This window comes from Dermacentor variabilis, chromosome 4, assembly GCF_050947875.1.
Source record: "Dermacentor variabilis isolate Ectoservices chromosome 4, ASM5094787v1, whole genome shotgun sequence".
NCBI classification, from domain to species: Eukaryota; Metazoa; Arthropoda; class Arachnida; order Ixodida; family Ixodidae; genus Dermacentor; species Dermacentor variabilis.
This window is the reverse complement of record NC_134571.1, coordinates 59,782,850-59,798,683: the sequence shown is the minus strand read 5'-3', so window position 1 is coordinate 59,798,683 and position 15,834 is coordinate 59,782,850. Positions and strand designations below refer to the sequence as shown.

The following is a 15,834-nucleotide window of genomic DNA, read 5'->3' as shown; positions in this document are numbered from 1 at the left end:
TTCCATAACGCATCACCTTAAATATGTAGGTCTATCAATTCTGTGCACTGTATCTGTTAGATAAGTAAAAGTGGACAAATATGAGTTGTTTTTGTGGTTAATTTTAAAAGATATATTGCATTTTGGGGGCTACTAAAGCAAACTTTTTGGTTTACAAAAACATGCAGCATATGCTTCACATGCATACAAACTTACTCCAATGAGTATTGGCGCCAACAAACGACTATTGCTTACTTTAGCTTGATTAAGCATGAGTTTAATAGTACAAAAGCAGGCAACGCCATTTCCTTGACGTACCAAGACGCAGTGATGTCACAAAAGGAGCCGGGTGTTCACTCTTCGACACCTTCTGGGCTTAACACCACTTCACAACAAGACAAGTTATAGCACAAAAACCCATGAGAACACAAGAAGACCCACACGACGTTACTTTCGATAGCTGTCATTATTTCCATCAGCAAGTCGAACTAAAACACTGTTTTGCGCTATAGCTCGCCTTGGCATAATGAACTAACCAAGCCCTTATCACAACCTCGGTTTCCCGAAAGCAGGAGCCCTGTGCACATTGGGCCATGATGTTATGTGCAAAGGTCGATATCCTGATCATTTCAAAGAGAAATGCTGTGACGTCACCATGGAAAAATAATATTGTAAGCATTTTAATTGAGCAATGGAAGCAGCATTTAGGGCTTTTCTTTTTCCATTTTTTTTTTTAATCCCCAAAGCACGGTTTTCAGTGAGACGGCCAGCCTTCCTAAATGACGTCACAGTCCCATCACGGAGGCCTTCTATTAACTAGCTGGTGTTGTACACTACTGCAGCTGTCGTCGCATTTCACTCCTGTGTTTTACATTCAGTTCTATGCTGAAACAGACCGTAGATGCTTTAGTTGAAGCATATTTTTTTTCGTACAAGTGTATGGTATCTTTCGTGTACGAGCAGAGGGGGTAACTTCAATATCTGTGCGTATTATAAAGCCAATTGGCAATAAAGCCAAGAAACGCATAGGGTTATTTAGCTGGGCTTAAAATTGAAATGTAAAAGATAATACGGAATAGGGAAATTGAAAGTAGACAAAAAGATAACTTGTCGCCAGTGTGAACTGGACCCACAACCACTGTATCACACATGCGTTGCACTACCAGTTGTGCTGCAATGACGGCCATCAATGTAGCCACTATCTTGGGTATTTATGTGGGCTAGACCTAGAGTGTTAGTCAGGGCCATGGCAGGTGGAGGCGGGACATAATTTTTGCCCGATATTCTTGTGATGTGTGTGTGTGTAAGAACTACAACGCTTTACACACTGACACGCGACGCAAACACGGCTATCTAAAGAAACGCACAATAACAACAGTCCACAGAAACGCGGTGATACAGGACCACTGCATCAAAGCAAACATAAAAGAAAATAAAAAAAGGTACAGTATAGTACCATCTTTACTATTAGGTTGTGAATCATGTGAATGACTAGGAAAAATCGCACTTTCCGAATGATCCGCATTTGCTCCCAATGGCACATTACGAGGGCGTTGGAGGCGGATCGGAACAGTTGGCAGACATTACCCGCAGCCGACACCCCACCGGCAAGCGTCGACTGTATACTGGTATACTTGAGGGCCAACCCACTGTCTGCAGCTCTTGCAGAAAAGCTCGTTTTGTTGATGTCGGTCGGCACGTTTCCGCATTATGAATAATACTTACATAATACATAAGGGCTTTAATACTTGATCCCGATAACTGATAAGCCACAATCTTCGTCCCGGAGCGTGGTAGAGAGACCCTCGATTTTGCTGCCTGTGTGTTGTCACCCCGAACGTGGTGGCCTCTTTGTTGGCGTCGCCGATCAGCCGACATGCGATGTAATGAGATCTGCCGGTGACGCGCTCGTGCCTCTATACCGGACGCGTGCACAACCACCGGCTCGCGCGTGCTCTTTGTGGTCTTCGTCACCGAGGCTGCCTTCCCCCCCCCACCCCGCCCCACGGAGGACAACACGAAAACGCTGTAAGGATGACGTGCACACTGTAAGAACGACGGGAGAGCCGGCGCTAACCATTTGCGGGATCAACTGCGTCCGTTATTTGACCCCATTTCTTCACTGGTTATCGTACTCCCCAAAGAATTTCGCGTTCGCGCGCATTAGTCCTGATTGGAGTTAAGATCGTAGTGAACGTACAAGAATTTTCGAAATATTGTTGACCAGCGTATCCGAGCGAGAAAGAAATAGGCAAACACGCACAAAAGGAAATACGAGGGCAAGCGCATGACTTCAACATCGTTCTTTCTTTGTGTGGGTGTGGACAGGCGTCATTGCTCTATTGCTCATTGCTCGAGGAAAATCTTACGCGTGTACTCCCTCATAAAGAAGTTGCCGCACATTATGACCATCTATACTGGCTTCGGCGCTGGCCGTGCTGGTAACTGAGGTGTTTCAGCAGTTGTGCGTCTACTATAGTGGGTCACTACTGAGGTCATTTTACCGCGTGCCAATCTCTGCTGGAAATACAGTTTTAGTCCAGAAAACAGGGCTTCGCTAGGTTATACATTGCCGAAAACAGCGTGGTTTCGAAGTGCCACTTTCCGTCTGTATGGCCATACAGCACATGCAGAGTCGGCATCCTTCCTAACGTGTCCGGCCGCTGTCGACCCATCCGTATTCCTTATTGGTCGTTCTCGGCGAGGCATTCCCGTCAAATCGGCAGCGCAGGGCGGAGGACCAGAAGTGCCACTTAAATAAATTAGTTTTCTCCACATTCACCCAAAAAAATAAGCGGCGTTGGGTCACATTATTCCCGATGCCGACACGAAGGCCGACACGAAGCCGGCGACGGCGCATGGCGACAGACTTATAGTACGCCACTGTACGCGTTGTCGGAAGCAAGCTCGTTGCATGCAGTGTACTACTCCGAGCTGCAACAGTGCACGCGCCAACAACTGTGTGCATGCTGACAACGAACAGCTGCGACGCATGCATGCACGTGAGACGTGACGGCGCGTCAGGTATCTCAATGTACACTATCCATAGACGGCGGCCGGGATGCGGTTGCCCGTAATCTGTGCTAACCGTCACGACATTTGTTTTTCAAGTTTTTCTCATAGTTGGGCGCACGAGTTAGAGGGACATCCTCCGTTACTTGCGCTGCGGCAATTCGTTGTGTGCTAGTCTGGCGACGTCGGATCGAATGCAACGTGCACTGTACGGCGGACGGAAGCGGGCGCCTTCCACACACGCCGTGCTGCTCGTGCCCAATCCCCGCAGTTCGCTTCACCACATATCGCAGCGCTGCACAAATTTAGGGTGCTGTCTTTTTGTTTAACCCGCTGAAATTGATAGTCGGAATGCTATTTCTGACACTGTCGCAATCTGCCGCATTGGCAGCGTGGACCAATCGAAGAGCGCGCAGCCAGGGCTACACAGAGTGGCGAATTGGAAATTTTGGCGTAATTCGACAGATTCGCGAACTGTTTTGGTTCAGGGCAGCTTCAAGAGCTGTTGCGCCCGGGCGCGCCTAAACTCGGCAGACAACTGTTTGCGGCTGGCCTGAGGTGCGCGATGTTGTGAAACCTCGCAATTACCCGAGTTGCTGACGCATTTCCTGCGCCATTCTATTGTTTACCGTATACCAGATGCAGCCGCCGTCACCAGTCGCCGTGTAAGGCATGGTGTAAGGTGACAGCTATGCGGTTGGTCGGCAAGGAAGTGCCGCCCTTTCGGACTCGGGTGTGTCTGACACAAGCGCTTTTGTTTCGTTCCAGCCGGCTCGCTGAAGGAATTCGGTCGACTGCTGATGACCATCGAAGACGAGCGGGACCGAATGGTACGTGCTGCTTTCTCGAGCCCCTCAGTATATGCGGGCCTCTACGCGAAGGCGCCGGTATAGATACTGATAGAAAAGGGAACCTGGATGTAAAACATGCAACGAATCTTTCTCAACCCTCTTTCACTCCGACTCATCCGCTAGTTTCTCTATGGTTGCGAAAACGGCTAGACCGTCATTGTCCTTATGAGTACTGACATGAAATTTTTCATTCTTATTGTTTATTTTTTAGTTTATTTTTTTATTATTTATTTATTTAACTGGCGGTTCTCAACCTCGAAACCGTAAGAGAGAGAAAAAAATCCTGGCGTTCCTCACTACGATAACATTCCTGCGTACCAGTTTCGGTTTCACCGGCGTTGCGCAGCTGAGCTCTAGGTCCCGGTTTCGATTCCAGCCACGGCGGCCACATTTTCGATGGGGGGGCGAAACGGAGAAAACGGCTCGTGTACTTAGACTTAGGTGCACGTTAAAGAGCTCCAGGTGGCATAAATTAATCACTGCAGCGTGCCTCGTTATCGTGTCCTGGTTTCGGCCCGTAAACCCTCGGAGCGTAATTAAATTTAAGATTTAGTTTCGGTTTCGTTTCCCAAACGGGGTACGTGTCGTGACGCAGAAGATGGTCGCATGAGAACAGACCATCGCGACGTTTCGGCACTCGCTCCGGCTCGCTCGGTCGTCTCTTACATGCTGCTTCATCGAGCCGCGCAGCGATTTGCTTGCGCGAGACTGCAGCTTCGGGTTGCGTACCTCGGGAGCGCACCAGCGTCCGCTCTCGGCGCGATGGCCCCGGTTGCGTTTGTCTTGTAAACGGTGGGTCGAGTGGGGACGGTGGACGAGGAACAGATGCTCGCGCGAGAAGGGAGAGAGAAAGACTGAGTGGCACCGCCCTTGTCGATCCACGTGGATCTTTTACACGAGTTAGGTAATTCAGGGTCGCAAAAACATGAATTTCGTTCATTCCTTCATTCGCATTATCCAGGGGAAAAATACTCGCATCGATAAAGGTTGACCCGCTCTCACACGATATTTTACATCCATAGCCAATGGCTATAGTACGGGGTCTAAATGCGACATGTGTTTCCTCTCGTAACCTTCAAAATTTATTCGTTCGTGCGGCGGTGCCATTCAACTCTCCGGGCGCATTGTGCGAAACTATGTGAGTGGATGCATGTGACAGGTTGTCCGTTCGTCTCGGCTCATTGGCTCCCCTATATCACGTTCTCGATGTAGCAAAATCTCCTCGCCTCCGTCTCGTGGACTCGAATTCTTTGCCGTTGGTCTTCTCTGTATAGCGCGTCCATTTGCGGAACCGTGCATTCCCGGGACCGTGTAGCCGCGTGTTTCTCGTTTTGTTTATCGTGCGCGCAGCGCCGACGCTGGGCCTCGGCACACGTATACGTTTATAGCCGCGGCCGGAGCGGAGTTCGCGCGCGCTGTTTATCTTACTCCGCCTGCCCGTGTGCAGGGACTGAGCAGGCCAGTGCTGAAGAGAAGAAAAAAAAAAGAAAAGAACGATGGAAAGGCCCCGTAAGGTTGCGGTCGACCGCGCGTCTCACTATTACGCCGCTGGTCGCACGGCTAACGGAAACCAGACATTCGCATGTGTACCGAACGGCCCGATTCGCTCGAAGGCTAGATTCAGTTGTGCCAGTTCCTGTCCCATTTCCTTCGCGACGGATGCGGGGGGAAAAAGCGCGCGGGTGTCAAGGGCACGAGCGCCGACGACCAGCCGGCTTTTTTTTTTTTTTTTTTTTCCTGCGCCGCGCCGTAATTCTGCGCTTCCCACTCGTCGCCGTGCTGCGCTCTCGGGAGTATCTCCCGAGTTCGGTGCAACTGTCCGGGTCGGTGGCGTATAGGCTGCCTTCGCGTCTCCCACGCGAGAAACGCTGTAGAACTGTTTTCGATTAGAAGTGCGTAAGCGTCGGCGGCACCGGATACCTTCAAAATCATTCGGATACGCTTTCGCGGCGACGCGCGCATTTCGTTTGCGCCGTCTCTCCATATACCGCGCGTCGGTGGGCTTCGAAGTGGTGGGGGTCGTCACGGCATTCGAGTCGACCAGCTCTCGTTGCGTGCAGGACGTTGCGAGGTATGCGTGGCCCGTTACGCCGCTGGATTTTTGCGTTTGGAAGATCACGCATGATCGCGCCCGAGATCTTGGGAATCGATTGGCCTATGCCGTGGAGACGTTCAGCGGCTGCGCTGTATGTAGCCTTCGGTGAAATCCTCCGAAAATCCTGCGATCGCACCTCTCGACGCACGGTTGTGTAAATATTCTTGGCGGAACCGGGGGAACGAACTTTGAACTATAGTGGCACTCTGCGGAGACCTAGCTTTGCAGAGCATAACGTTGAGCATGCCTCGCCTTCCCCCCTCCCTCCTACTCTCTCTCTTCGTTTGGGTGAAAATAAATAAATTGAGGAGAATGTTTTTTTTTTCTTTTTACTTAAACTCTTTCTCCTTTGTATGCCCGAATGTCCCACGTTGTACTTTTAGATGGCGACGCTGTCCCGATGTTGGTAACTCCTTGAATGTTTATCAATCATTTGTCTCATTCAAAAAGTTGCCGCGCTGCTCTTGCCCACATAGGCTCATATTTATTTATCTAGGACACTAACTGATGAATTAAGCTTGGATTTTGTTCCTCGAATTTCAAAGTGGTAAGCAACACCGAAGCAGCCATCACCGGCTTCTAACAGCTGTAGCGTGCGAACACGTCACCACTGTGTCATGTTCAAAGCAGGAAGTAAGGGCACTTATCAGCATACTATACGTGAGCAGAGAGAGAGAGAGAGAGAGAATAAGTGAAAGGGGCAGGGAGGCTAATCAGCACTGCCGGAAGCGCCTAGGAGCTGACGCCCGGTGTAACACAGGTGTCACGAAGGAACGTCATCTATCGGCATTTTTATACGCGCATAATACTTCGACAGCAGCTTGTACAGTGAACACAATTATGTGGTGTGCTTACATACTCAGCTGTCAAAAGGCTTCTGACATATCTGTTGTTGACACGTGTCAGGAGGCGACATAGGAGTCACCGTCGAAGGTAGCAATTGGCAGAAATATCGCAATGAGCTTGTCGTCAAACAGCATGATAAGCAGCGGCCGTGTGAGCGTGGCCAATTATTGTTTTTACTGTAGCCCAACGTGCACGCTTAGTGGTGCTCAAATATGTGCAACCTGACAGTATTTTGCGGCACTGAAGGTTCATTAGAACTTCGGAACGTGGAAAGGCGTTAGTAGATGCATTCAATTGCTAAGTATCTCTCTTCTAAATTCGCGTTAGTCGTTTAGCAGGCAGTGAAACCGACGACGTCATTTTGTGACTACGTATATATCTCTAGATTGTGGCGGTCTTTCTGTGGGTGCTGATCGTTCTTGTGAACACGTTCCTAATGCGCATCAGTTTCCTTGCGTAGTATTACAAGTAGTTTATCAAATAGTTCTGCAGGAAGAGAAATGTCCAAGAGAGACATAGTTATAGACATAGTTATAGTTATTAGACACGTGGAAGCTCATCGCCTAGTGGCGATGAGCTCCCACGTTTATTGCAAGAGCCGGCATGGCCATGCACGCGGGCGTGTTGTTAAAGGCTACGGAATTGGCTTCTGCTTGCGGGTGGACTTTGGTTTCGGTTTGGGCCGATTTTGACTGGGCTTGCGGTTGTGACTTTGACTCCGGTTGCAACTGCGGCTACTGCTACGGCTGCAGTCGGTGTCGAGTGCCGAATACCGGTTGCTGGTTGGCACGCCGGAGTCTTCTCGAGTGAGAAGACTCCGGTCGTGAGAGATGGTGGGCTGCTGAGGAATCCGAAGGTGGCATCACCCGCTATTTCTTTCACCGCTGCGCTTTTTGATTCTGGCATAGCGAACGTCCGCTCTCGTTAATTGTGACCCGCTTGCTATCTTACTTCAATGCACAGAAAATGGCAGCCTACCTGCCGCAATGGCTTTATGCCCACAGCATTTTGCTTCAGAGCGCTATCACGTGGTATTATTTTTCATATATCCAAGTATCAGCGTCCGCGTGTAGATATTGAGTAGAAATGGCATAAACGCCCGTGGCGTTGAAATTTAGGAGGTCCGTACGGAGTCTCGGTAGAGGTGCAGCCGACGTCTAGGTATACTTCCAAGAGAGCGACTCGTCAGTGTATATGACTTGCGACATCGAATATTCTGTATATTCTATATAAACTGTGCGGCTACGGTTGCAACATCAGGCGCTTGCGCATCGGACGGCGCTGAGGAGATGGTGTGCAACCGCAGGAGACACGCCGGGTGTGGTGCCATGGGCGTACGGGCGACCCACGACACGGGGTGCGGTCACTCTTATCGGCAAACCTGCCGCGAATGACACGCTTTCTGACGCGTACATTGCTCGCACCACTGCGCTTACGTGGCTGCTGTATCTTTCCGCGACGCCCCCGAGGCTACGCCCGCCCACAGCGTCTCCGGTCAAATTTGGTCGGGGGGGGTATGTGGATTAGTACGAATCCGCCCCCGTCGAGCTTGGTTGCCTCGATGCGCGGGGGTCGGTGCGCTCGCTGTACGTAGTGGCAGTATACCATACCGCTAATCGAGGGCGCGCACATCGAGGCACCCTGCGTCGAACTATCGTACGTCGGGCCGCAACGCAGCTAATGGGAGGCGCTTAAGAAAGGAAGGGGGTGGGTGTACGGGCCAAAACCACGATCTGATTATGAAGCACGTAGTAGTAGAGCACTGTGGATTATAATTTTGACCAACTGCCGTTCTCTAACGTGCACCCAATGCACGGTACACGAGCGGGATCTTTTTTTTTTTTTTTTCGTTCCGCCTTCATCGGAATGCGGCCAGGAATTGAACCCGCGACCTCGTGCTTCGCAGCGCAACGCCGCTAGCACGGCGGTTCCTTGTCGGGCGGTGTCGCGGGGCGTTTCGTACTTCAAGCTTTCCTCTGTTTGCGGCGATGTCGACGTTCCGCGGCTCGTGCACGTCTCATGGCTCATTCGCCACTGGTTTTTCTCGATTCGAGCTTTATATTGAGAGTAAAGAAAAAAGTTTTCTCAAAAGTACGTTAAAAGTGCTGTTCTCTACACCATAGAGGGAAATGAGGCGTCATACTGTCCGTGCACGCGCCTCCGGTACAGCGCTTCGTTCGTGCACGCATTTCTCTAAACTTAGTCTCTTTGGCTTCGAAGAACCTCTCGGTTTCCCTCTGTAAACTTTTATTGCTTAAGTATCTTCACTGCCAGGGGGACCTCTTGTCCCCCTGACAGTTCTTACTTTGGGACCTCCTTCTGTAATACATTTCCTTTGTAATTGTAATGATGCCTAAGAACAATATGATTGATTGATTGATTGATTGATTGATTGATTGATTGATTGATTGATTGATTGATTGATTGATTGATTGATTGATTGATTGTCGCATGAAATTTCCGGCATAGTAATGATTAGCCTCGGTTTTCATCTAATTTATACCATTATATTGTTTTCGACATATTACACGTAAAGGAAACGCCATAAATTGGCGAAGATACTCACCCTTGGTGAACTTCATTGTTCGGAAGTCATCAAAATCTAGCGACAAGCGGACTTAGGCCGAGGCTGATCTAAACAGTCGAGATTGACATGCGAGAATGAAGCAGTTGTCAACGTAGATCACTCCACGTCTTTGGAGAAACATGCGACTAGCACGTAATTCACACCTGAACCGCAAAGAACAATAAAGCAAGCCGCACTTTACTTTCTCAACGAAGTCCTGCCGACTTGTATCGCTATAGACCGTGTGAGACCCATCATTTCCCATTGTGGTTGTCCGACTGCTACGCCAGATTTCCTTCACACTTCAGAAAACCGCCATACTGGAGATTCTGGTGCAGGTGAGTCAAGTGAATTGCAGCGCTGAGGCACCCTTTGCTGATCGAACGCGTGGGACAGCAAACTTCCGCTCGATGTGTTCCAGTCATTCAATAATGGTGCTTTGCCTTGAGGCGCGCTTACGAAACTGCTTTATCAGTTTAAGTAAAGCGTTTTGTTATTTGCCTTGTCGCCGCGCTTGAATTGGACGGTATCCAGGGTAGACCCCCCCCCCCCCCCCCCGTGTGCGTATACAGCGGTACGAGTTGAACGGACAGTAAACGTCGAGCTGAATCTATCTAATGATTTTATTGGGCGCCGGCGAACGCCGACAGTTCTTCGTCGGGCCTGCAAAACACGAAGAAAGTGCCGCGCGGCACTTTTCGCCTGATTTGCGGGCTTCGTTGAACGTTTGGACAAAATTTTATGTAGCGCGTATTGAACAACAGGAAGGTGAACCGGGAATTTCGCTCCGAATGTTTGCGAATTTTAATTAATAACTAGTTAGATAATTAGGCGAAATACAAAAGAAAATGTCTGACTTGCTCCAAGCGACGGCAAACGGCATTACCTTGGTTCTGTCGAGCTACGTGGCACCCGCATATTTCTAAGTTTTGGCATACGTTGCGTGGGACACCCTGTATGTGTCAGATGACCAGTACCGACACATTTCTGAAGTTGTAGAAACTATGCCGCATCGCACTTATTAGGATCACGCTTATCAAGTGTGGATACTGGGAAGGGTTGATATTTTAATTTGGTACTAAAGTTGGTCTCGTTGCGCCAGGCCTGGCGTCATTGACATAATCGTGACGTCATGAGGAATTCACCGATCCTGGGTACCGAAACTGGCTTCGTATTCGCAAGAAAGGCTGTTACTCGATAAGTGTTCGTAAGGACAAATTCCAGCCGATCGTGTTGCTGGCGCTCGGCCAATGGCAAATAGCACTTGCCAACGAAATTATTTGTGAATTCAGCCTTTGGTTCGTATATAGTAACAAGCGTTATAGTAAAGTACTTAGGGCGCTATGGGAAGTTGCCAGTGGCTTTCCTTTTTTAGGTTAAAAGCGTTTCGGTATTCATTTAACGTAGAAGAAATAAAGAGTCGAAAATAGCATGTTAGTACTCCTTTGGGTTCGCGTCGCGCGCAAGGGCTAGCGGGATTGACTGACGCGTGACCCGAGGGTCGCGACACGCTTATCCTCGCACTTCTTTTGCCGCAAACATTCGGTCTCCTTCACCCGACACATCTATATGGCTTCCCGGTGTCGTAAGTTTCGTTGTCGTACGGCGCTGCCGTAAACGTATTTTATGAGCGCGCCAGGCGCGTGAGCTTCGGGAAGGGCGCTTTGTGGACTCCAGAAAGCCTATAGAGACGGCGGGAAATGAGAAGCGTTTGGTGCGCCTTTGTGTAGCTACGTTGTCTCTTCGTGCTACATTAGTCTGCTTCGGTCTGCGTACAAAACTTCCACGGCTGAAGTCGTGCGATGTAATTATTTATGCGTCGACGTACACGAACGATGTGGTCTTGACAATTAACCGCCCTATACTGCCAGCGGTTTTCGTTGTCGAAGAAAAACTCGACATCTCTTAGCGTTCAGGGAATCTTCTACTGTGGACACCCTTATGGAGGTTATTTTGGAGGCGCATGTGTAAAGGAATGCTGAAGGCCAACGACGAGTTGAAAAACATGTATTCGTGCATCCTTTGGTGACTAAAATTAAAATAAAAACAGTTTTTTTAATTCTTTATTTTATTTTTAGCCGGGACAATGAAGTGCGAACTTGTAGGTTGAGTCTTTTGCGTGTGTGCGCGTGTGCCTGTATCAGTTTTTTTTTTAGTGAACACTCCACTAGCCTCAAGCAAATGCAGATCCGTTACGTCACAGAAATTTTCTTTATGGAGTCACCAACCGCGCTATTACCGGGCTTGAGGTTAAACCGAGTTATTTGATAACCTGCCCCATATCTACTCCGACCTCATATTTATCTTCATTGTCGCCTTAAAAAGGGTTAGTTGCTTTTGCTCCACGAGTGCCAACCAACCACGCTTATGCGCGCGTCTATACCACCGCCGCAGTTGGAGAACGCCCACAAGACGTTCATCGAGCCCATCGAGCGGTTTCGCAAGGACAACATCGGTGAGGCTAAGGTGAGTGTGGCACGGGCATTGTGCGCGCGTTGCGCTGCAACTTTGCTGTGCGCGCGGGCTCAACAGCGGAGGGGGTAGGGGGGGTAGCTAATGCGCCGTAGTGATGCGCAGCGGTGCTCACGTCGAGGTCGCAGGTTCGCCTATCATCACGCGTTGGCTGCGTATTTGGCGGCAAGACGCGCTGCAACGACACACTGCACGTCGTCGCCGTCGGAGAATGCAAAATGAACCCGTGTCGCGAATCTCGGGTCAATGCTCTTCGCGCCAGAACTCTGCAACACTTTCCCAGCTGCACACACTGCTGTACACATTTTATCTTGTTTGTACCGGTTGTATTTGACTTTGGTACGCGGCACGCGCTATATGCAGCGCGGCTTCTGTAGTTCGTAGACCTGCAAGGCCTGAATGCAATTCGTCTGAGGTTGATTCGTGGCCAAGACGTGTTTATAACATCCGAACTTATAGGACACGAGACAAAAGGGACACGTTCTTGTGTAGTGTCTCCTGGTTTTGTTCCGTGTCTTCAGTTCAGCTCTCGCCTGAGCCTGCAACGCGTCTGCTTTCCTTCGCAACTGGTAGCGTGCATTCTCTGCAACTCGCTTTCAAGCCGCGCATTGCAGTTTGGTGGAGGCACAATGTAGTCGGCACCAGCAGTTGCACAGACGATTGAATGGAGTTCGCTGTATTGCTTGTCTCCTCTGACGCGCGCTTCGACTTTTTTTCGCGTGCAGGAGCGCAAGAAGAAGTTCGACAAGGAGACCGCCCGCTACTGCCAATCGCTGGAGCGGTACCTGGGACTCTCCGTCAAGAAGGGCGATGCGCACCAGAAAGAGGCGAGTGCCACATGTGTGCACCGCGAGCACGCTGCGTATAGCGGACGTCGCGTAACCCTGGGAATTCGCGGACCACGCGTGGCAACGGAACCTGTGTTTACTGAGGTCCGAGAACCTGCTATAGTCTATGGGAGCTCCCGTAGAGTGTCCATGGCGGCGGTACGGCTAACGGCTCTTCTCGTTCACGCGTCCGACAGCGGCAGTATGCTGTGTCCTAACGAGGAGCGTGGCGGAGTGTGGTCTCTGCATATAGAGCGAGCCTTTGCGCACCAGAATCTCCGCGTACACGCGGACCGCGCGGTGTCCCGATCCGCCGCTCAGCGGAAAAACTTTTTTGCTATATGTAGCGGAACAGTCTGTATACGGGGTGATCGTTTTTATAAGCTTTGTGGAATTTTTTTAAGAACAGTCTGTGGCAGATGGCGTAATTCTTGTCCTTGAGCTTATTTTATTATTCGAAGAGGCGGGCGTTATACTAGCACGAGAAATCGAAACACATACTCTTTTAATTAACGAAGATCCGCTGATTAACTTCCTAATTAATTATCTTGCGGCGCGTATCGCAGTTTACGAATTGTAGCGGCGAGTTATCAAGGCGTATCCACTTGAATTTAATTTCCAGAATGACACCAGTTCCGTCATATCTATAATAATACATAAGCGTTCCAGTTACTTCCGTGCTTCAGTGCACAAGGAAGCGTTTTGGTAAAATATTTAGTAGAACGGCGCATTTTTACCGCGAGTTTGATGGCGCATATCTCCTAACTGGTGTCATTCTGGAAATTCATTCCAAGTTGATTCGCCTTGCAAGCTCACCGACTACATTTCATAAATTGCAGTGTGCTCCATAAAGTAGTTAATAAAAAGGTAATTAATGTTTTTTTTTTTTTTCAAATTAGAAGAATATGTGTTTCGATTTTGTCCGCCTCTCTAAATAATCCAGCTCAAGGTCTAAATGGTATCTTCAACAGGCTATTTTTAAAGATTCCGTAAAACTTAAGAATGATCACCCTGAAGTGTATATACATAACGAAAGTATGGCTCCTGCCGCTTGATGCGGTCTACGAGTAGCTGCGGCCGGCCTGTGCCACTTGTGTCGAAATTGTGTCCGGAGGACAAGTCTGTGAAACGACGCACGCTTGGAGCGCGGTGTTTCCTCCGTTCCCCGGTCCTTTCGTCTTCGCGTCGTTGTTATTTTCGTTTATATTCCCCGTGTGGACCCGCGAGCCAGTGCGTCGACTGCCCCCCCCCCCTCCCCCCGTCCCTCCTCCGGGAGGGTCGCGTCAGCCAAGCTAACACGCCCTTTGCGCACGCGGTGTGCGAGGTCCCGAAGTCGTAATTGCCTCGGGAATCCTGTTAGGCCTGCTGTCTATAGACCATGTGGATACACAGCGAAAATAACCATTATCGGACGCGCTTCCTTCCCATTACGAGAGGCTGCGTACCGTCGTACCGTCGCCTTTTTTTTTTTTTTTTTCCCTGCAGACAGGGCGTCATCGAACAGGGTCGACCAGTGTAAACATGGTCATTGAGACGGGTCGCCGTTGTTCAGTACACAGCTGATCTAGGCTTTGCGCTTCGCAGCTCGTAACGACGGCGTAGTGACGTGGGTAACTTTACTCCTCTGGAACTATATTAGAAAAAGTCACCTATCGTGCGCCAGTGTTTCCAGCGGCAACCAGCTATTCGCATCCGACTGAACACACACATTGCCGCAATTCTTTTTCTTTTTTCCCGGTATGGTGATCTTGTGTAGGGCTTTGGGAATACTGTTTGCGGGGGGGTCTGCGCGTTTCGTTGTAAGGCAAAGTCGTACTTCATTCGAACGTGCACATCGAAGTCGTAGGTTTCTATAATGAGACACCTGAACCGACGAGGACCCGGGAGACGCTATAATACGAACTTTCGGAAAAGAATCATTCGTTCCATAAATTTCTTTCCCCTAGTTCCATGCGTTCCACGCGGCACGTAGTAGGTTTCCCCGATGTCCTCGGGTAACTAAACTAGGCATCTTGTTTGTATACGGGGCAAGTGGCGAAACAGGTGCGTGAAAGCGCTCAGCCCTATAAACATTGCGGTCATTCCTCGTCGGTGAAAACTTGGATAAATCAACCGTGAACGCTGTATCGAAAAGTGCGCTTTACTGACTGCAGCCTAAGCATATGCGAGCCTAAGTATTACTGTCGGCCTGTTTGCCTTTAGAACACGCCGATAATAAGTACACGTTTTGTGGCAACGTTGTCGCCTGCTTGTGTCTCCACTGTTGGCGAGAGGAAGAACGCGCGAAGGAAAAACGCCAACGTCAGCGCCGCCGGCCGGCTTTCGTCGCGCCGGCGGTTTCGATTTTGCGCGGCGACGGCGTCGCCACCGCCGGCGTCGTTCGAGGGTAGCGTCGGAGCATCCATGGTCGGAGCGCTATCGACTGCCGCTCCGCGTAGCGGTCGTTTAGCGTAACGCGTTGGCTGAAGGGGAAAAAAAATTAAGCAACAAAAAAAAAAAAAGATATGAACGTTTCCGTTTCGAGCGAGGACCGAATGATGAAGGCCGTCTTCCCCGCATCGCTCCCGCGTCAGGCGGGGAAGTAAGCTTCGGCGGGGCGAAACCCCGCGCGCGCGTTCGCGCTCTCTTGCGATGGCGTGGCGGAGGCCCGCGATCTGCCGCCGTCGCATGGCGTCGGCCTCTGCGATTGCGCGGCGAAGGTAAGTGGGTGGCGGCCGTTCGACGCTCGCGTGCCGTCGCAGCTGTGAAAGGGGAGCAGGGGCGACCTGCGTAGAGCTTCCATTTTTGGAGCGTCGTCCTTTCGCGCGTTTTGTTGGTTAACGCGTCTAATACGGGCGGCAGCGGACCTTTTTAATTTTATCTTCTTTTTGTGTGTGATCTGCCGTCGTGTTTGCTGTGCGTTGGCTCTTTGGAGGCTGTAATTAATGCGACGCCTGTGGACTGCGAGTCCTCCTTCCCCGCACCCACGTTTTCGTGGCCTTGACATCTAGCGTTGGAAGGACAGCGCTCCGCCTCGCTTTTGGTCGGGATAACGAATCTTTGTTTAGCCTTCGCTGGATTCGCGTGTTGTCTGCTGGATAAGGGTCTCTGGTCACCGAATGGTGCCTGCGCATGTCTTTAAGGCGCGCAACCTGACGTTTCTCAGATCACGGCCTCGCCGTTGACGTTTCGGAATTGCTCGAAATG

At 50.2% G+C, this 15,834-nt stretch overlaps 1 protein-coding gene across 4 annotated transcripts in view; it reads left to right on the top strand.

Moving 5' to 3' along the window:
• Nucleotides 1–15,834, top strand: part of Graf (GTPase regulator associated with FAK) — a 57,734-nt gene that overhangs the window by 4,101 nt on the left and 37,799 nt on the right. For all 4 annotated transcript variants that reach the window (XM_075689221.1, XM_075689220.1, XM_075689219.1 and 1 more), the window contains exons 3-5: nucleotides 3,760–3,821; nucleotides 11,744–11,815; nucleotides 12,547–12,648. In XM_075689221.1, coding sequence (XP_075545336.1) covers nucleotides 3,760–3,821; nucleotides 11,744–11,815; nucleotides 12,547–12,648 — 236 coding nt within the window. The remainder of the gene's footprint in view (nucleotides 1–3,759; nucleotides 3,822–11,743; nucleotides 11,816–12,546; nucleotides 12,649–15,834) is intronic.